This window comes from Ochotona curzoniae, unplaced genomic scaffold (assembly GCF_017591425.1).
Source record: "Ochotona curzoniae isolate NIBS_2020 unplaced genomic scaffold, NIBS_Ocur_1.0 contig_908, whole genome shotgun sequence".
Lineage (NCBI taxonomy): Eukaryota > Metazoa > Chordata > Mammalia > Lagomorpha > Ochotonidae > Ochotona > Ochotona curzoniae.
The window spans coordinates 26,114,503-26,136,701 of NW_024466607.1; the positions used below are offsets into that span (position 1 = coordinate 26,114,503).

At 39.2% G+C, this 22,199-nt stretch overlaps 1 protein-coding gene across 2 annotated transcripts in view; it reads left to right on the plus strand.

Moving 5' to 3' along the window:
* Nucleotides 1–21,431, plus strand: part of SYNPR (synaptoporin) — a 282,830-nt gene extending 261,399 nt beyond the window's left edge. For both annotated transcript variants that reach the window (XM_040995058.1, XM_040995059.1), the window contains 2 exons: nucleotides 12,602–12,793; nucleotides 19,754–21,431. In XM_040995058.1, the coding sequence (XP_040850992.1) occupies nucleotides 12,602–12,793; nucleotides 19,754–20,011 (450 nt within the window). In that variant the 3' untranslated portion in view covers nucleotides 20,012–21,431. The remainder of the gene's footprint in view (nucleotides 1–12,601; nucleotides 12,794–19,753) is intronic.
* The last annotated feature ends 768 nt before the right edge of the window (nucleotides 21,432–22,199 follow it).

Sequence of the window (22,199 nt, forward strand, 5' to 3'; positions counted from 1 at the left end):
TGGCAGTTAAGAGATTTCTTCACAAGCTAAGACCTGTTTCTCAAAAAGGTTCCCTAGACCATTAGCACTGGCATCCCTTGGAAGCTTATTAGAAATACAGAATCCCAGAGCCTACTGCAGACTCACTGGGTCAGAAGCTGCTTTTCAGCAAGATGTCTAGAAGCTTTGCAACACATGAAGCAGAGAATCCCATTTCCGAGATGCATCTCGCTTCTCTGAACATTTCAATCTGCCACTGTCTTTCCTATCACACATCTGCACCTACAGAATAGCCCTGGGGAGAGGATACCAGTACTCAGAAAAAGTCCCACTTTTTGAAAAAGTACTGTGATGGCACAGTAGTTACATCCTAGAATATAATACAAGTGACAAAAATAAGTAAAGTGAGCAACATAAAGCCTGAATATTTATACCTAGGCAGAATGAAAACAAAAAGATTCATTCCTTCCCGATTGGAATAAAAAAAAAAAATCAAGAAATCACGGCATACAGATTTGGGCACAAGTCCCTGGTTTTCTCCGGTTTACAAGCAGCCTAAACACTCTTAGAAGGCAGCGTCATTTCAGCGACACAAACCTCCCGTGGCTTCCCATCACACATTGCAAGTAGCATCATCTACACGACATGAACACAACATTCTGTGACTTACACTATGCGCACCCCACACATTGCAGGGGAGCGGAAACACACACTCCTTACCTTATTCACAGCTTTCTACTTTCTCGTGCCAGCCTACCTTCTGTCCTTAGGCACCTGCTCAATTTGTGACTGCTAGAGACACAGAAGCTTTGATCTGGAATAAACTTGTGGAAAATAGGGACTGAGAGCAGAAGAGAAGAACTCATGGTGAAAATAATAGTACCTATCATTTATTAGGTGCCTACCTGTAAGTCTTGTCCCCACAAAATTATCCCTTCCTTTCTAATCCCTGTAAGTTATTAATTATCTTCTCTTTAACCAGAGCAAATTATAGCCAATTAGCTCCAATAAATTGGCAAATGCTATGCTGCCAAGAGGTGGCATAACTGACACTCGAACCCAGGTCCTTCTTTGAAAGTGAAGACATTTACAAAGCTAGTAATCACCTTTTGCAGAAATGGCTCCTAATTTGTCATTTAAATGCAGTATTTTCCCTCACTTTTGCTTCATATGAGTTGGGAAGGGGCAAAGGAATAGTTTGATGTCAGGCTGATTTTGAGCTGAGGATGCAAAAACACAACATAATTTCCTCTTTGGTATTTTAGAAGTTCTTCATTTTAACCATCTGTTGCAGGCTGACAGATGGGCTGATATATGACAGAATAATGGGTCTTCAATTCTACAAAGGCATAAGGAAGGCTTGAAAAATAGCAGCTCTTTTCATGAACCTAACTGTGTTAATGCCACTTGCTCATTTGCAAAAAAAAAAAAAAAAAAAAGGTTAGGTGCAGGGGAGTGTGAAATATAATCTTTCTCCTAAACATTCTCTTTATAACTGCCAGAGGTCAAGTCCAGTAAAGGACTGGATTCCCAAATCAATCACTTCAAGGGCATGTGGAGGGGGAAAAGTAGATATACTAAAAATAATAAAAAACTAATTTCTAAAAAACCTTCCTTCTTATTCCCCAGCCATTAGTCTCTTTTCTTATAGGAAGTCAGGTATTAGCTTTTTTTTCTCTTTCATGTTGTTTAGGAAGCCTGTTGATTTTTTTTGAGATTGAAATGGTTTTTCCCTGTCTCTAAACAGTGATTAAGGCACTCACTGAGGCCTCAGGGACTCATTGTCAGGCACAGCTGTTCACATGGTCCTATAAGTCTTTACACCAACACCCAAGTTCTTTGGATGCTTGGATTTTACCCAACAGGTTTTGGATTCCATCTGCAAAGCCCCAGGGACTCAACACTTTAGACTGAGTTGCTAATACTTTGGCCATATTTATGTAACCTCAGCAGAATGTTCCTATTTTCAAAAGAATGCCAGAATAATCTGGGAGGTGTGGAAGGGCTAGACAGCTCTTTCAGCTGAAATCATACTCAATTGTATCTAGTCATGGCCACATCAAGTCCTGTCACTTGAAGATTGAATTATCATTTCATCAACATCACCACAACTGTTCAGGCAGAAATGAACATTTTTTTGGTTGCCTTGCTTAACATTTTTACTCCGTGTTAATCCTCACAACAGCTTTCTATTCCTTCTATAGAAGAAAGCACTTCTACTCCATGTTACAGGTGTAAACACTCAAGTCCAGAGAATTTAAAAAACCAAGTCAGGTTGATTTAAATGTGTAATTTCTAGCCAAGCATATCAAATCTTTCATGTCTCATGTGGGAGATACCAGTAGTGTAGAATAGTAAGTTAATAATAAGATTATGTTTTCAAAGGAGTATTTGACAGCCTGAATTTATCTCAGCAGTTCCTTCCCACTCTGATATTATGTAATTCTGGGGGAGGAAAATGTGCATTTTTCCCTCATTTCAGGAAAGATGAAGGCAAAAGAACATAGAACAGGGTTCAGAAAGAAGCTGATTGATTTAGAAGGTGGCACCTGAGAGGCCTGCCAGCATTTTCTGAGTCACAACTCAGTGTTGGCTTACTTGAAATAATTTCCCATGCAACAATGCTTGTTTCCACATATAAGCTGATAGCAGAGGAACTAAAAGCTACTTAGGCAAATTAAGAAATCACTTTAGATTATCAAAAACTTTCCTGTTGCTACTGTCTGCTATTGTATTTGGATCCATGTGTCTGTGTGATAAATTATATATATGTATATATCTCCAACATCCAAGATGTGTGTGTGGGTGGGGGGACGAATTTGAGAGGTAGTTGAACACCCATGATGATAAAGCACCGTTGTCTAGAGGACCATGAGGATGCAATTCCATCCTGGCTGCTCCCGACACACATCTTTCCACTGTGTCTCCTGCAAATCCCCCTTCTTCCAAATGCTTCATCTCGACAAAATGCTGAACATCTGGTGTTTTCCAGATATGCTGATAATGCCCAGATGTTGTGTGACAAGTCAACAAGGCTGGTAGTTAATTATCTAAATCTCCACATTTTCACCTATCTTGTGCAAATGGCAGCCCCAAAATATTTTGCAAGCTTTAAAAAAATGTAATAATGAGAAGGATTGCTATAATGTTAAATAATTATCCCCCTATTTTCAGATCCATCTTTGACAAACTCTACAAATAGGATATTTTTCCAAGTTATTGTTAAGGTATCTCATCTCTGGACTAGGCTTGTTACTTAATTCTGAATTTATGAAATCAATTACTTTTTTTAATGGTGCACCATTAAAATTCCTCTTTATAGGCTAACAACTTGCCTAGAAACGCTTTGTAACACTGGTTACTTCCCTGAACTTGGACCTTTCTGGGATCCAAAGAGGAAGGACTATTCTACCAAGATTTGCATGTGTCAATACATCCATCCTAAATCTCTCTACCCTCTGGACTCACATTGTTTACTGCTTAACTTAGAGAGTGACTTCAAAGTGGACAAGTGCAGAGAGATGATAGCCCCAAGCATCTCTGTGAGCCACCACACCCCTAAAAATCCAATCTTCTCCTGCTTACATTGATAGCAGTGTAACCCAAACAATATCCTTTTCTCCTGACTGATCCAGTATTGATACACACCCTTCTTAGGCATGGAGCCAGCTGATAATCTAGAGTACAAAACCCGCTCCAGGGGCCAATTCTCAGACATTTCAGATAAACTATTTCATGCTGTACTTATTTAACCTGAGTCTTTTAAGAATCATCCCAAGTCCAAATATGTATATAACCTGCATGCAGCTAGACCTGTTAGCTTTTTCTGTCTCAAGTGAGTCAGTGCTACTCATGCATTTGTATTCAAAACATCAGATTTCCACCCCCCCCCACACACACAGTTGTTACACCAATTGCCATTACATTTTTTTGTTACTATTTAAGATCCTTCCCTTCTACCAGCAGGACTATTAAAGTCATGTCTATTCTTATTTACTACTGTATTCCCAAAACCTGACACTGTAAGGTTTTCAGTAGTTTTTTTCTGAATAACAAGGAAATTTCAATGGCTAGACTAAGCATTTTAGTGCATTCACGTTTTTATTTTGGGCAGAAATTTTATTAAATACTATCATTATTGCTCTTTTGAAGCTAAGGAAACCGAGACTAAGTAAGTTTCCAGTGCTCAGACAAACCTGAAATTTGAACCTAGGTCTACCCAATTCCAAGGACTATGGATTTAATCGCTCTGATATTTTTTTTCTCAAAGTCTGTCTGTAATAAGGACTATCTCACACAAAGTCTGTGAATATTAAGTGAAACTGTGTATATAAAGGACTTAGCACAGTACCTGGCCCATAGTCAGACCTAACTGAATAGCATTCTACTGATAGTAAGTCTTACCAACACGCTTAATATTGAACAGTTATTAATTTGACATTACTATTAACTTGTGGAAAATGTGGTGTTATTTGTAATGAAAATCATCAATTGAAAACCAAACTGAGTAGTCCAGTGTGTTTTTAACCATATAACTTAGAGTGGCATTGCTGAAAGCTAGTGAAGACTTTGCCTCTATTTGGAGCTTGCCAGAATACCTCCCTCTTGCACCAAGATTACAGGATTAGTTGCTATGACTGGGCTAACAGAATAAAGGCAAAAGACCTTTATCTGTAAGTCTTATTTACACACACACACCCAAAAAAAAAAAATTAAAGAATTAGGAGCTCTTAGTCCCACAGCTGAGCAATCACAAATTAACTGAGAAAGTTCTCTGTAAACAACCAAGAAGCAAGAAAAGTGCAGTATGTCAATTGCAAGTTTAACTTCAAGGAAAAAAATTAAATCCTACATTGATTGTCAAGCATAAGCCAGATCCCTCACACATCAAACAAAATCACTGATTAGTTCCAAGCTCTTAAGAAGAACATCAACATGCAAAGTATTAAATTCTAACTAGTTGACAGTGTTGTAACAATTTTGTTTCTCACCATTCTAGCACAAACAACCTAGAAGTTATAGAGAATACCCAAGCATAAACCATTTGTGTACTGGAGCAGTCCTTTGGCCGCTATACTCCTGCTCTTACAGCATTTTAAAAATAGCACATTGAGGGCCCGGCGCCATGGCCTAGCAGCTAAAGTCCTCACCTTGAACACACTGGGATCCCATATGGGCACTGGTTCTAATCCCGGCAGTTCCAATTCCCATCTAGCTCCCTGCTTGTGGCCTGGGAAAGCAGTCGAGGACAGCCCAATGCCTTGGGACCCCACATGGGAGCCCTGGAAGAAGTTCCTGGATCCTGGCTTTGGATCGGCATAGCATCGACCATTGCGCTCACTTGGGGAGTGAATGATCGGATGGAAGATCTTCCTTTCTGTCTCTCCTCCTCTCTGTATATCTGACTTTCCAATGAAAATAATTAAAAAAAAAATAGTAGCTTGACTATAGTGGAAACATGATCAATGTTGAACAGAAGATCTAGGAAAAGGATGGACTCAATTCGGATGATGAGCAAGTCAACGAGTTTTGCTGTCACACAGAGAAGTTTGAGGCCCAGCCCTTCTCTGTAATTAACTGTTGCAATATCACCACTTCTAATTTGTGAAATAAAAAAAAAAAACTACTTCAAATGATTGTCTTGTCAAATGAAATGAGATCAAATAGGTAAAGCAGTTAGCATCACACCTCACATGATGGATTCCCCCACTCAAGCTGGGATGGGATCTGCACTGGAATTTCACTTTCCAATGAGGAACACTTTAGCCACAACTGAAGTTTAACAGCTTAGAAACTCTGCAAATCTCCTGTAAATCATTTGATTTTTCTGTAACTCAATTTCCTCATCCATGAAATCAGATCAATAAGAGTTATAGTGAGAACTAAATAAATCATATATGGAATGCATACTGTCTGATTCTTAGTAACTGTTCCATAAATGATAGTCATAAATATTAATATCAACACTTAACTTCTATTATGAGTCAATAAAATCATGGTCCTCTAAAAGCAACAGAGTGCTTTTAAAATAGATTCAGCACAGAGATTCTAAAGCAAAACTTTATAGCTTCAAATCTTTCCAACTGGGTATCAGTAACTTAACCTTACCTGTAAGATGGCATAATAGTCCCTACCTCAACAGCACTGTTGAAAAATTAAATAAGCAAAGTATGTGTAAAGAATGAATAGGTGCTCCCTATGCGTTAGAGACTCTCATCACCATCACATTATAATCTCCAACACATCATCATCATCTACAAGATAAAACAACTTCAGGATACAAAATGGTGCCCAATGTGGCACTGGTGGGGGCCTGTTCCCACACCCAACTGCTTGGGCTCTGCCACTCTGCTTCTGCTTGTGGTCAGGTAAAACAAATCAGCAGAACCCACAGTCCTATGGCTAGGTTCTCCTCTTTAGCTCCAGGTGAACTCTGCTTCCCACCTGGCTACTGGTAGAGCCCTTGTTGCTGGAACCTCCTGGCAATTAGAATTGGGGCAACCCAGACTTATTTTAGATGGTCTTAACTTCCTTCTTCTCATTTTCTCATCTGTAAAATGAATCTAACTGTCTTCACCCTCATGTGGCTGTTGGGAAGATCAACTGATCAAAAAAGGTAGGCACCTTCTGGAAGGTAGAGTCTAGCATGGTTAGTACTTCAAGTGGAATAAACAAAACCAACAGTGGGCACAACAGTATGTTGTTCCATTAGCCTCTGCTAGGCCCTTCTCCATTCCTGTGCCAACCCGTCCACTGAGCTCCCTTCTTACTGCCTGGTTTTTGCATTTCATTCTGGTGTTCCTGGAGGCTAAATTAGCAAAGTCAGTCCACCAGCACTGAAGATAATAAGCTCTTTGGACTGTTCACTCTCTGGCATAGATTCTTGGTCTAAGTATCAACAACAGAGAAAAGTCGCAAAACTATTAATTTGTTTCAACAGATAGAACAGTCATTAGACCCAAGTACAAAACAGTCGTTAGACTCAGGTACAGTACTGGCAATATTTGTTAATAGGTATAGAAGTAATCATTTGTGTTTTGCAGTATCAGACAGGGATGGAGACAGGTTCTTCTAGTTCTGAAATGCATGCATAGTCATTCTCACTAAAAAAATGAGTTTCTCTTGTATATGCCAAAGTGATCCAGGAGTAACAGCTTTATTACATTTAATGAAATGGCATTCATTTAAAAGTGAGTTTGCTAACACTTAAGAGAAATGAAGGCAACAAAATACTCCCACCAAACTAAATGGAAATCAACCGCCCGCCTCAGCCAGCAATGAGCCAGGCAAGCTGTTTCATGGTTCACTGGACAAATATTTCACCCACTGCAGTAATACAGCCAGGTCACATGTCAAAAGTTCTTTTAGAATGAGACCAGTCACTCAGTGTGCATTTAAAATGAGCCACTTAATGAGCCATGGGTAAATAAGTCACTTCCCCTTCCTGGCTGCAATTTTCTCCTATCTGATGGGGCCAATAGTACCTATTGACGTTGTAGTAGGGGCTACCAACATCATCATGGGAGTGTTTAGGAAGCACTGCAGTACCTTCTGGATAGCAGTTTTTTTCATCCTAATAACATAGGCAACACCAGCAGAAGCCCCCCCTCACAGGGTTCACGCATGCACCATGAGAACATTGCATTTATATTCCCTGTGCTATCTGGGCCCTTTGCTAGCATGCACCAACTCAAGTCACTTCCCAAGTGCCAGCATGTCCTCCTGATATGGAAGATGGTCTTAGACAGACCTTTAACATGCCATAAATAACAGCAAGAAGAAGGGTATCCCATAGTCAGTTTAACTTCCAGTTTTCTAATTGGGCCACGCTACTGTTCCATTAAGAACAGTCATGAATCTCCCATTTTAACAAAGATCCTGTATTCCAAAGCCTTGGGTAAAATTCAGATGTTTTGCTCGCACTTAGAAAAAAAAATCACATATTAACGCTCTCTGTCTCTGGAAATGTATTAGTGTAACATTTACAAGATGTGTAATTTCTAAGATGAACTTGCTTATATATATGAAGCATAATTTAGTGAAATATTAAATACAAGAATTTGTAATAAAAATTATGTAGTAGTAAATGAACAGAAGTTTAGAGAACACTGCGTTATCTGTATAAAAGCATCTTTTCCTCTAAATTGTCAGCAGGCTTCTGACATGCCACAGTGTTCAAACCAGAGGTTAATCGTAATTAAAGTATTTAACCTGCATAGGCTGAAGTCCCCTTTAGTAGAACAGGAGAAATGGATGTTAAGTCATAAGGTTAGTGATGTTTGTAGAAGCTCGGCCAAATGCTTGCATTAATGACTCACTGGTCAAGGCCAGCAACCCTTAGTTCCGGGTGGTGTCTCGTCTACCTAGAGCCCAGCAGCTGACCTGCATGGGCCACGGCTTGGAATTCCTGCCCTTGGGATCCCAGGTAGGTGTGGCCAGCAGGGAAGCTCCATGGGAAGTGGGAGAGTGAACAGAAAATGAAGTCAAGTATTTATCCTCACATCTTTCTCTGCCCAAGGGAACAAGGTCAGACATGAATCCATAAACCATGAAGTTCCTGGCAAAAATATTTCTTCACTAGAATTTCTGACATGATCTGCTCATCTAGGCACTTTGCTTAACTACTGAAACCCGGCTTCAACATATTTTGAAACCTGTTGGTGCAAAACTCCCACTTGAGATGATATGTATTGAATATAAACAACCTGATCATATGACCACATTATAATGAGAATGAATAATAAATGATTTAAAAGACACCGAGATTACCAAAAACAAGATAAAAGTCATCTCGAATTCAACCATCACTTAGTAAATCTTCTCCAGTGCTCCATACACAAATATACACATTTAACACACCTGGAATATTTTGTGTATGGATCCATTCATGTTTTCCCTCATTCTCCCAATCACCAAATGCTGATGACACCTTCCCCGTGAGACACAGCAACGAACAAGTTGACAATGTCCTACCGCCAGGGAGCTGGCATTGTGCTGGGAGAAACAGATGAACCAACAAGCAGAGATTCAAACTGCAGAAAGGGAAAAGCAGAATAAGGGAATAGAGATATGGGTGTATAAGGTACACTGAAGACTGAATACCAGGGAAACCCATCCGGGAAGGTGATCATTAGTGGGGACGCGTTAAGGTGACAAAGCAAGTCAGGTCTGGGAGAGACAGGGCAGACAAAGAGCAGAGGCAACAGCCCAGGGCAGGCACGTGTGTGGCCTGGAACCATGTATTGTAGCCCTGCTACTTACATCTCACAAATACTTCCTCTTACCGTCATTCATTTAATAACTAATTACTAAGCACCTACTATGCGTCGGGCACCATTCTATGTACATGCTGGGCAGGCAATAATGAACACCTCAGACAAAATACTGTCCATAATCTACTCACATTTAGGTGGAGGAGATAAAGAATTAAAAAGCAATTAAATGTACAGCATACCACTTGATAAAAAAGAACTTGAAAATTTTCAAAAGTGAAATTAAGAATATTCAAATTGAGAATACAATTTAGCTCAGATGCCACTTATTCATGGTTGGCAAGAAAGCATCTGAAGACATTAAATAGGGAAGAAAGGGAGTGGCCTGCGTCTGTAATTGAGAGAAGGATGTGTTCAATGCAACCTCAGATTTGTGTGTGTTCCTCAGTACAAGGAGGCCTATAGGTGGGATGGGTTAAGAGAAGCAAGGTAAGAACTGAAGTTGAAGTGGTAGAAGAGCAGCCAGATCATTATTGCACGTGAAGCTGTATGAGGCCTTCAGATTTTATTTTCTGGAAGGATGGAGTCATTGGTCATTTTTGAGCAAAGCAGTGCAGGTTCATACTTGTGTTCCACTCGGCCCACTGTCTTAGGAGTAAATCAATGTCAGCAGTGTTCTGCCATGTTATTTTTCATGACTGCACATTAACGTTCCATTGCCAGACCTACAGCTGGTTTCCAACTTTTTCAATTATTTTTAAATGGTGCTATTTACAATCTTGTTCAAAGTCTCCACCTTTTAGCTGCTAGATATAAGTCACTTAAGACAGAGCTACAGGCATGAGAGTTCTACTTCACAGCACCATGCTATTTATTATTGTGGCTTTTATTGCTTGTTTTACTGATAACATTAAATTTTATGTGTAACGGACCCTATTTGGTACAGTAAGAATTTTATTTATGATATCTTACAAGGCAGATTCTATGTCAGTTTATTGAGAGGTAAACTGAGGCTGCAGGAAATGTAACAAATTGTCAAAAGCCACATAGCCAGAAAGTGTCAAATGAGGTCTGCATGATCACTAACCTGAGCTTTGAACTCATATAAAAGATAACCTACTATAATATACGGATTCCTCTTTAAGAGAACGAGACAGGAAGTGAGGTCAACTTCCAAAAACATCTATAACCCTATAGATCCTTGACTTTAACCACGTTAATTTACAGAAAATTATGATGTCAACTCCAGCTTTTTAAAAAAATGTTTAACTTACTAGTTTTAAACAGACATGAGAAGCAGTGTAGGACAGCCCTGCACACAGCCCTGGCAACAGACCTCCAGGCTCAGCATCTTGGCTTGTTCGCTTCCTAACTCATGGCTCTGCACAGTGTGTAACTTCATTGTGTATGTTTCCTCAACTGTGAACTGAGAACAGGATCAGCATCTTTCTCATGGCGCTGTTGTCAAGACTGAGGTCAGACACATGAACGTGGAATAACACTTAGCATTCAGTAACTGATCAGTAAACGGATGTATGATTACTATTTCAACAGTAAAACCTGAAATTTTTGACCTAGTTTGCTCCAACTTCCCACTGAATTATCTCCTAGAATTCTATTCTTAGTTCCATCTAAGTGACTTTTTAAGGCTGTTTCTAAGGATGATGACTAAATAATGACAGTCACTCTCATACTTGGAATTTTAACCATTGAACTCCAGCAAACACATAAAAGTCAAAGAGACAACAGAGAGAAATGGTAAGTGGAAGATGCGAGTTATGTTGATTCTGATTAGACATTGTGCAACATAAAATATATTGAAACATGATATCCCATAAACAAGTTAGAATTTCATGTCAATTCAATTTGTTAATTAAGATGCAAAGATCCATACTAGGAAGTTTTATTCCTCTAAAACCTTGCTTAATATCTAGCATATTACTGTTTGAACGAATACATAAATAAATAAATGAAACATGAGCAGAAAACTGATCTTAGTCTGACTTATTTGGAACTCTTCTTCCACTGTTCAATTCAAATCCAGACACCTGATCTTCTACTAATATTTCTTAATAATGAAACACTGCAGGTAACTATCTTTTCTTGTTTGTCTATACTTCCACTTCACATCAGAAAGCACTCAAGATGGCATACAAGATGGAATTTATTAGAAATGAAGGAATCAAAGATGGGCATATACAGCAACATGCAGAATAGGGTTACAATGCCCACACCACGAAACTGTAGGATTTAGTCATCAACTCCTTCAGTGGTCCAGAGTCAACACAATGTAACCAGTGAGCTAAACAATCCATAGCTACGACTTCCAGAAGTGGAGCCTCTTCACCTTCACTGGGAACCAAGCCTAGCAAATGCTAGGCACAACAGCACCATTACAGCCTAGACTTTCTACCACTCAGTTCGTGGGATTCGAATACCGAGTCAGTCCGTGACACCACATAGACGGAAGCCGGAGCAAGTCCCAGGCATCATGCTCTTAAGAAACACATGCACACTTTCTACTTGAGGCCTTTAAAAATCAAAGAACAGCCCATTTCTGCTGAGGTATCAAAATTATACCCTCGTTTGCAGCCCGCTGACAGTAGCACAGAACATGTGTCCAGGAGTTGAGCATCAACACGGTCAATCTGGAGAATTGTCCTTAGAACTGGACAGTGAGTTTTCACCTGTCACTCCCTCTGCATCCTTAGGGAAGGAATGAGTTTTGGGGATGGTGCTCTCTGAAAACAGTCCTTGCCTCACATCACTGAGATTTTGTATAACATAAATCTAGAAACTTCTCTCTTCTGAACAAATAGGGAGTCCAGGGTCAAAAACATCTGAAATCATATTTTGGCTCTGTCTGCCACTTGCTATGTTTTATATGTCTGGGTCTCACTTCCCTCATCTTTAAAGGGGGCATTATAAATGTAATAGGATTAAAATTAAGAGAACTTTTACATAAAACTTCTCATGTGCCATAGGCATTTAGAATATTAACAGCTATTATTGTTTCCCTTTAAACTCAGCTCCAAGCATTAAAAGGATGACATGTAGGTTTGTAAATTAAGGAGCATTGACAGCCAGGAGTGTTCAACAATTGGCACACCTTTCTGAATGTGTAAGAGTCTGATAACAGTTTAGAGAGGGGTTTGTAACCAAATGCCAACCCTGTTAAGTTGTACTGATTTCTGAGTTTGTCATCTAACAGGATGATGATACTAAGTTGATTGCAGGAATGCTAGGGGAAGTCAAATGAGGGATATTAATGTGCTCAACATCCCTGGAAGCACTCAATAAACACTACCATTATTTATGTAATGTAAATGCCACAGACCTTTAGTGTAAACGCAAGCATTTGTCCTGAGTACTGATGTTTCCCTTTGCTATTTTATCTCATGTTTCTGTAGGACTTCATCGTCACTGTAGTCTTCTCCTTCCTGTGGTTGGTGGGCTCATCAGCTTGGGCGAAAGGACTATCTGATGTCAAAGTCGCTACAGACCCCAACGAAGTCTTATTACTGATGTCAGCTTGCAAACAGCCTTCCAACAAATGCATGGCTGTTCACAGTCCTGTCATGTCCAGCTTAAACACTTCCGTGGTAAGTAGGCTTTCCCTCCCAAATCTTTAGAAAGTGAAACCGTGAGACTGGCAGCTCAGAAATCATCTTAGAAATTTCTGCCTTGAAAACTAGACCCATCAAAGAAATAGTATTTCATTCCAGGTACAATGTGATGGTTGGTCTTCATTTTTTTTTTTTTTTAATTGTGACAAGCCATAGGCTTTAATGCCACCAATTACAGAGTTCTTAATAAGAACACAGCAGGTATTGGCAGCTGCTGTTTAGATGACAGGCAAGTCAAAATTCGCAGCCAGAAGCAAATATAAAATCTGAGCTTTAAGCCTGAAGACTGTCAGAAAAGTTAAAAGGACAACTTGATGGTATAAAAGATTCCTGGGAAGAAAACATTAAACCACATGCAGAATACACCTTACTGATTAAAGAAAGACACATAAACCTAGTAGGAGACAAAAAGCAGCACAGTTCATGTTATTAAAAAATACTTATAATAGTTATGGTGATGCATTTTTATGTTCCCAGTACTCCCTAATGGATTACTTGGTAATTTTAGAAGATCTACCATGTGAGCTGAACAAAGTCAGATATCATCAACAAGTATCTAGATGTAATAGTAAGAGCATCTGACCACAGAGACACCAAATCGGATTGTGAATATATATGTGTTGGTAAGGTATTTGTTTTTTCCCAAAGAGAGAAGTTGTGTCCAAGAAGCTATGATGGCAGGAAAAAAGCAGCAGTTAACAAATAGAAGGCTCAACCATGTTGGGTGCAGGCACAGCGATCTTCAGAAAACCCCCAGAATATTCATCTTTGCTTCTAGGTTAACCTGTGTTTCTACAGCTTTCTGAAATTCACTTTGGGGAGGAAGTAAAGAAAGGAAAAAAGATAGCTATTCTTCTCGTGAGGATTTGACTTAATCCTGCCTTGATGAGCTGCTAGCCATGGAAATGAAGTATATACTAAGAGATGATGGTAATGTTGATTAATAGCTTAAGGTACATATCAGTGTATGTAATTATTACTCCATAATTTGTTTCTAGACAGTTTTTAATTATAAAACCATTGTCACCCTGATCTCGAAGTATAAGAAGACAAAGATAAAATTACTTGGTGTGTCCCTTAGGCTAAAAACTCAGTATTTTATCAGACACGGTATATTACTTTTAGTTTCACTTCTGAAATCTCTAATACATTTTAATGAAAATAGGAATTATGAGTGAAAAACAATGTTATGTGTTTCCTAAAAATCAAAAACTGAGCTATATTAGAATCAGTTAATGTGATGTGTGTGAAAGAATGCATCTGACAGCTTGGAGGCATCTATGGCCCTGAAGAGCCCTTTAGTTCCTTGGGACAGAACACTTTCCAATTTGTCAAAATAAAATACTTTACTGGTAAGATCTGCTTGTTACACCTCAATTCTGATACCAATGTTTGTATGCATTATACCTGGATTGCTAGGAAGACAGACTATGATTTCATCAGGGCAAACATTTCTTTGAAAAGCTACCAGTGATCTCATAGATCCCATCTCAAGAAACAGGCTTGTCAATGAAACAAGTACAGAGCAGAACCAGGGTTTTAGGTTGGGGTACCAAAGAAAAAGCTCTTCAAGCTGCCCCTAATGGGAAGCAAGTTTACCTAGCCTTGCATTACTCTACTCAAGGGCAAAGTTCTTTCTTTTTCATTAATTTTTTTGTCTGCTTCAACTCGTGGAACCAGCTTATGCAAACACAAAATAATTGGAAAAAAAATGCTTGAAATGTGTCCTCCCAGGGCAGAAGCCTGAGGCAGGCATAGGAATCCTTCAGGAAATGGGACAGTTCTCACTTTTCATCCTTCTATGCTACTGCATGTCTGTCTCTTGGTGACAACATTCCTTTGGCAGATACTACATTACCTCTTTCTCTAAACACAGAACAGAGCTACTCTAGTTTGTAATAGTGCGCTGCTGCTTAAAAAGACATCCTGTACTCAACTAGAATCACTAAGGTCCAATCCCAACTTCTAAAAGAGAGGAGCTCACTAACCCACCTAAGGCTATCTGTTGACCTTGGCTTGTCAATTATGTCTGAGAAGTTTGGGGAGTCACGCGTTCAAGAAAGAACCCAAAGAACTGACCTATTGAGCAACAGTTTGGAGAAGGAGCCAGAAATATACCACTATAGATGACCAAGTGGATGGGCCAACAACTAGTAACCCCATTTTCTACTCCTGATAACAAAAGTATTCTCTTCAAAGTGCTTGAGCTCTGTAAGTTCACAACAGCAGACAAATGTACATGAGCTATTCAGACTCTACAAACACAGGCAGCTGAGTTCCGGGGACTTGGTAAAACCTCCAAACAGTCACAGACGTGCCAGAGCTGTAGCCAAACTCTCCTGTCACTCCAAATACTTAATGGCACAGTTCTGGACTCAAGCCAGTTTGGCAGCAGCATTCAAAATCATTATTAGTTGCCATAAGACAAATTTTACTCTCTAAACTTTGGTTTAATCACCTGAAAGTGGAGGTAACTATAGAACAGACTTTAAAACTATTGAAAGGACTCAGTAAAATAAACTATGAAATCCCTTGCCATGGTGCCCACCACAAGGCCAGAGGTCACACATATCAACTGGAAGCTGCTACTAAAATGTTCTTAAGAAGAATGTTTCCAAAAGATTTTATATTTTGCAAAGGCAGAGTTACAAAGTGAGGAAGAGATGAGATGAGATGAGAGAAAGCAAGCGAGCTTCCTTTCGCTTGTACCCAAATGGCAGCAACAGCCAGGGCTGGGTCAAACCAAAGCCAGCAGCCAGGAGCTTTTTCCTGGTCTTCCATGTAGGTGCAGAGCAAAGTACTTTGAACATCTTCTGCGCTTTCCTAGGTGTATCAGCAGAGAGTTGAATGGGAAGTAAAGCAGCAAGGATGTGCATCAGTACCCATGAGGGATGCCCCACGCTACAAGCAGCAGCTTTGCCTGGCACACCACAGTGCCAACCCCCCAAAATGTACTCATTTCCTTGAATGTCACACAGTGTTAGATTCCAGAGAGAAATGGAGAGAAGTTTTTAGGCTCTCAATCTTTTTCCGAAGATTTCCTGAACAGAACTATTTTATGTTTAATTGCTGATGCTATTTCTCCAGGTTCACTTCATGCACGTTAACATCTATTTTTGGCTCATATATTTCATCTACCCCTCACTTCTTCAGTTATATGCAGTTTTTCCCCTCTTTCTGTTGTCCTCACATTAGAGTTTGACTTTAAATCCTTCTTGCAACTAAATGGCAAGAGCTCACGTGCCCTTCAAAAGTGGCAATGTAGAAATTTCTGCTCCTTCTGTATTGACCATAGTGTGAGAAATCACTGCTTCTTAAATACACTCAATGGAATGCTTTGTCCATCTTTCTCTTTCTCAGTTGCATTTACCAGATTCCTAGGTTCCTCTTGCAGCTGTTGTTCTGAAATGCAAGTGGCATAAGGAGAAATAGAGAAAGTATGAAATAAGAAATTCTGAGCCATCTCTTAACTGAAAAGACTGCTTCAACATTCTCGTGTTGGTATATATGTACGTGGTATATATATATGAAGCCAGATTTTAATTAGGATCACCTCTAATGGGAACTGTGCACAGTTCAAAAGTTCTGTATGTAGCTTTGTCTGTGATGAACTTGTTCATTTTGTTCAAGCAGCTGTTAAACCTTGTTTATGTTTTCTATTGCCCTCTGCAAGCAGTCTATGGATGCTCAGTGAGTGTTAAGCAAAGAGGAAGGATGGAATAGAAAAAGACAGAGTAAAGGCTGTCTAGATAAACCAGGGTTCAGTTCAATCAGTAAGAACTCTTGTCTTTTTGTAAACATAAAAACAAAACTGAGGACTCGAGAGTAAAACCTTTGTACAAGATCTCAAAGCAGGTCATAAAGAGTCCGGAGCCTATGGAAATTACTCCAAGACTCAAGTCAGTGAACTCTCATCTGCCTGCTAAAACATTGATATACTTTGGGGCCTGGTACGATGGCATACTAAACCAAGCCTCCACCTGCAGCACCAGCATCCCAAAGGGGCACCAGTTCATGTCCCAGCTGCTCTTCTTTCAATCCACCTCTCTGCTTATGCCCTGAGTAAACATCACAGGATGGCTCAAGTGCTGGTGCCCCTGTCTCCAGGTAGTGCCTGGCCCTTAGCTTTGGATCAGCCCAGCTCAAGACGTTATGGCTATTGGGGAGTGAATCAGTTGATCAAAGATCTCTCTATTGCTCCTTCTTTCTATAATTCTGCCTTTTAAATTAAAAAAAAATGTTTAAAGCATATTATGTACTTCGGTAAAAAGACCCTGCTCCAGGTCCTGCATCTTGAATATATCAGTATTCCCAACAGGGCATTCACCATACCAATGCTATATCCAGAAACCAACAAAAATTTTAACCCATGAAGGGACCTTCTAGCACCTGCTCTAGAACCATAGCCATTACTCAAGTCTGGTTTGAATCTTCTTTCTCATTCTAGAAGGGTGATTAAATATGCTTTGTATCATAATTCTGTTATCCTGTCTCCAACAGGGAGCTGTTAATTTAGAATAAATATCTATTGCTTTTAAGAAATAAGAAAAAGTAACAAATGCTGGTGAGGGATTCCAAGGGAAATTCTTACACATTTTGGTGAGATTGTGTGTGAGTACAGCCATATGGAGAATGGCATGGAGATTTCTGAAAGGACTATATGATCCAGGCATCTCAGTGCTGAGTATACATCCAAAAGAAAGCAAAATGAGGAGGTTGGAAAGACACCAGCCACGTTCACTGCTACACTATTGACAATACATGAAATATGAACTCAACCTAGGTGTGCATGGATAGACAAATGCACAAAATGAGATACACACATGGAATATCTGTTCACAAAAAGAAAATCCTGCATGTTTAAGTACTTTTATTAGTATTATACTTGTGCATCCTTAAGAGATGTTGTGCAGTATTTTAAGACTGGTGTGCAGCATAACCTGATGAAATCAGGCAATGAACATTTCCACTCTTCCATCTTTTCGTTAGATGTACCTTGCGGCTCCTCTTTCCTTTATGCCTGTGATATATCACACATTACTGTGAACTATCGCCACCCCACTGTGCTGTGGAATACTACAATCTTTTTTTTGCCTGTGAATTCTGTGCCTGAAAGCCAACAACATCCCTCAATCCTCCCTCCTTCCTTCCCAGCTCCTAGTGATCCTTATTCCAAGTTTAGATTGACTTTTTAAACTTCTTAAGCTCGGCATATGAGAGACATTATGTGGTATTTGTCTTTCTGAAATCATGTCATTTATAGCAGCAGGGATGGAACTGGTGGACATTATGTTAAGGGAAATAAGCCAGGCACAGAAAACTAAATAGGACATATTCTTACTCATAAAGAGAAGCAAAGCAAGTTGGCCTCATGGAAGCATAAAGTAGAACAGTGTTTACACATACTGGGAAAGGGATGAGAAAAGGGGTTTGGCAATCGGGTACAAAAAATATGTTTACATAGGAGGAAAAAGTTCTAGGGTCCTATGGAATATTAAGGTGACTACAGTTAAGAGTAGTTTATTGTAAGTTCGTAAACAACTCAAATGAGGACTTAAAATGTTCCCAGCACAAAGAAATGCTAGAGAAGATGGATATGCTGGTCACACCGATTTGATCACTCCACACTGTTTACATGTATCAAAATAACACACTGTACCCCATAAACATGTGTGCACAACTGTAATATGTCAATTAAAAATAATGAAAATAAATGGAAGGCTATTAAAATAGACACTTTGTAGCTATTCCCCATGCCAGCCACTAGCTTGGGTCACAGCTACAGAATAAATAATGTCATGAGGGCCTCTGTTTCAACCTGCTGCATGTGGAATTACTCTAATTCCATCCAACACTTAAAGAAGCTAGGAAGGAACTTCTGGGAAAGTTCTAACAGCAATATCAATAGGAAAATCCCATTCCCTTACTTCAAACAAACATGTCATCCCTCTGTGGAATAGACACTTATGCTATAGTCTGTTTACAGGGTTCATCTCCAGCATCACAGGCAAGAAAGTACAACTCGTCATAAGATTCGAGCTCCATGGACAGGGGCACTTTTCAAAATACGTGGAAAGGGCAATTTTTAAAAATATTAGTTTACTCTGGTACCCAAAACTCTGAAATCCATGCCTAGCTCTTTCATAACATGCATTTCCATGAACTCCTCAAGAGCCTCTGGAGTGTTTCCACGTGTGTGCTTATCTGTATGTTACCTGAACCATTCTTCACCCAGTATTTTTTTATTTAAATTGACTTGTAATATTATTATTATTACAATAGGTAGAAAGATAGCATACTTGCCATAAAGATAGGTCAACCTTCCCTCCCCACCCTAGTTGGAGCCCCACTTGGGGGTACATCCCTTTCAACCATGTAAGCAATATTAAAAATTAGATTTAAATATTTTAAGTTGAAAAAATGTAACTTTATAAATAGCATTATATACTATAGTTTATAATAATTCCATTGTGGTATAAATATATAAATGTACTATATTAAAATAAAAATATTCAGCCCTCTCCTATCTGAAGGTATTTTTACACAATATGAGGAATCTCTCATTTGGGCAGGTAAGCATGGCTTAGTTAGGAATGCAAACCATTTTACTATTTATCAACTTATTTGATCTGCAAATTATTTTCCATATTGAACCTCTCTGTTTTCATACCCACCTGTGGGTATAACATAGCACTTTTCTCTGATTGTTGTTCTTAAACTCAGTGAATTGATAATGTAAAGTCTTCTATGCCACTTCTGCTTTGCAGTAGCATTCGATAAACCCATACATTCTAAATGAAGAAAACAGTTCCAAACAAACTACTCATTGAGGTAACAAGTGTGCTTTTCATTATGGAGGCTTTCTCTGGAATTGAGGTTAATTTTCTTAGGTCCCAGTCTAATCTGTTGATTCATCGTGTTAATTCTCTCCTCCAGGTCTTTGGATTCTTGAACTTCATCCTCTGGGCTGGAAACATATGGTTTGTTTTCAAGGAGACCGGCTGGCATTCCTCTGGGCAACGCTATCTTTCTGACCCCATGGAGAAACACTCCAGCAGCTACAGTCAAGGTGGTTACAACCAAGACAGCTATGGATCCAGTGGTGGGTATAGCCAGCAGGCCAATCTGGGGCCATCCTCAGACGAGTTTGGCCAACAACCTGCTGGTCCCACTTCCTTTACTAATCAGATTTAACAAACATTTGTATTCTGGAGATAGTGTCACCACTTTCCATTTTAGTGGCAGAAGATTTTTTTTAAAGAGTTCTGATCAATTATTAATGCAGAGTGTTGCATATAAATCAGAGATCTGTGGTCTTCCTCATTAAGGCAGAAAAGCCTGGGTGGTGATAAATGGTATTTAGAGGTGAGATGACATAAGGAAATATATTATTCATCATAGAGAGCTAATTGGAGAGAATACCTTGTTATATACACCGATACTTTTATGGTCATTTTGTATGTGGTAGAGATAGTAAAAGCATTTTGTAGCTTAAATTCTCTAGTATGTAATATGCATAAAGCAAATTAAATAGCACTAAGGTTTCCTATGCATTTTCATGCAAAGGATGTTTTAAATGATTCCTAGAAGACAATTTGGTGTAGTGCAATATGCATGCATTATTTGTTAGGTTTAGGCCCTGTATTGTGCATCTCTAAATATTTGTTTCAAACAGTTACTCTATTTTTTTTTTACTTGATAAATCAATGCTATGATTTAATGCATGAATAAGCATTTTCTCACACAATGAACATTTGAAGTATGTTTGTTAAAATTTTCCAGTTTGCACCATGAATTTGTTAAATGGATGTTTAAGGAAATATATTCCCTACTTTGTATACTTTACAAATTGTCTCTCTGGCTTTATCAAGTTTTGAATGCATTGTAGCTAAAGTTTGGGAGATTTTGTCCTATTAGTAGAAATGCAATGATTTATATAAATATGTATTACTTGCCCACTATTTATTCTATTTACTTAGCTAAGTGTTTACACCCTCGTAACTTTCTATGGTGTTTTTGTGGATTTTATTCTGGGAACCATAAAACTGAAGGCCCAGGAATTGTTCATGTTGATGTAGTGCTATTTCTTAGAATGACGGAAATACAGATGCCAACAGCATGGTCTTATCAACGCTGTGAGGAAGCATTAATCCAGGAAGGATATTGTGTAAAATCGACACTACCAGCCAAACCTTTAAATCCTATTTGTAAAGCTAACCTTTCTAGATCTAATTATTAAAAATTCTCAATTTACAGCTCAACATACTTATCTTGATTTGAATATGACCTAGGAATTAAAGATGGTTTCTCTATATCCCAAAGAGGGTTTTCATAAAATATTCCTGAGAATGTATTCATCATTAAGAAAATGCCAACCTTCACCTCTTGGTTTTAACTGAGTTGAACACCAGGGTCCAAGTAAGGAAAACCGAGCATCTGTATTTCCAGAATAAAGTCATTATCTGTATATAAACTGTGTGATCTGTGATGTTGGAAGCATTGTAGCACAAAACAGTCTTGTGTCTTAGATGATATCTGTGAGTGAGTTTCTCGATCCTGTGGATAGACCTGTATCGTGATATCTATTTGACATTAATAAAGTGATTGCATACAATATTGACTGGACCATGGGGAATTACAACAATGGAACCTGGTTGGCCTTAACGAGAGAAAAAAAAAAGGAGATGCACAGTGGTTTCCATCTCTTTTGCCATCTTTGTTTCCTAACCCTACTCTCATTTGTTCAACCATTCAAGACCTCTGTGCACCCACTGCTATGCAGGTCACCAGGGATGTAAGAGAAAAAGCACAGTCAGGTCCTGTGTGTCAGGGAACTTCAGACCTGAGGACTGTGCACAATTTAGTAGGACAGGGTGGGAGTGGAAGTGGGCTGAGCAGAGGACAGCTGGGCAAAGCTTTCCACCAACAGACAGGTTTCATATACAGAATAACTCAAATGTAATAAGCAAGGTTGATTTTTCAAGAGATGGACAGTTGCCCGAAGGAAACTTGCTCAGAGGCCATGACCCGAAATTTCCACCTCCATCCTAAAGAAGCTAATGGAAAGTATTATTAAAGGGTTTTCTTAAGGAAAGGAGGGAAATGAGATGATTAGCATTTTCAAAAGATTTCAGTGACTGAGAATTGGAAAGAGGAGAAATGAACAGGCTGAGGATGAGGAAAGAAACCTAAATGCCTAGCGTCTTCCAGGCAGTTGGTGAGAGAGGAAGACCAAGATGAGCTCTCCCTGCTCCCATCCTGGGATAGTGGCTTCCTTAAGAGGTCCCGGAAGAGAGCAGGACTTCTGCATCACAGACTGTCGTGAGCTCTCAGCTAGAGAAATCGTTAGCAGTTCCAAAGAACACAGATGGTCTGATACATA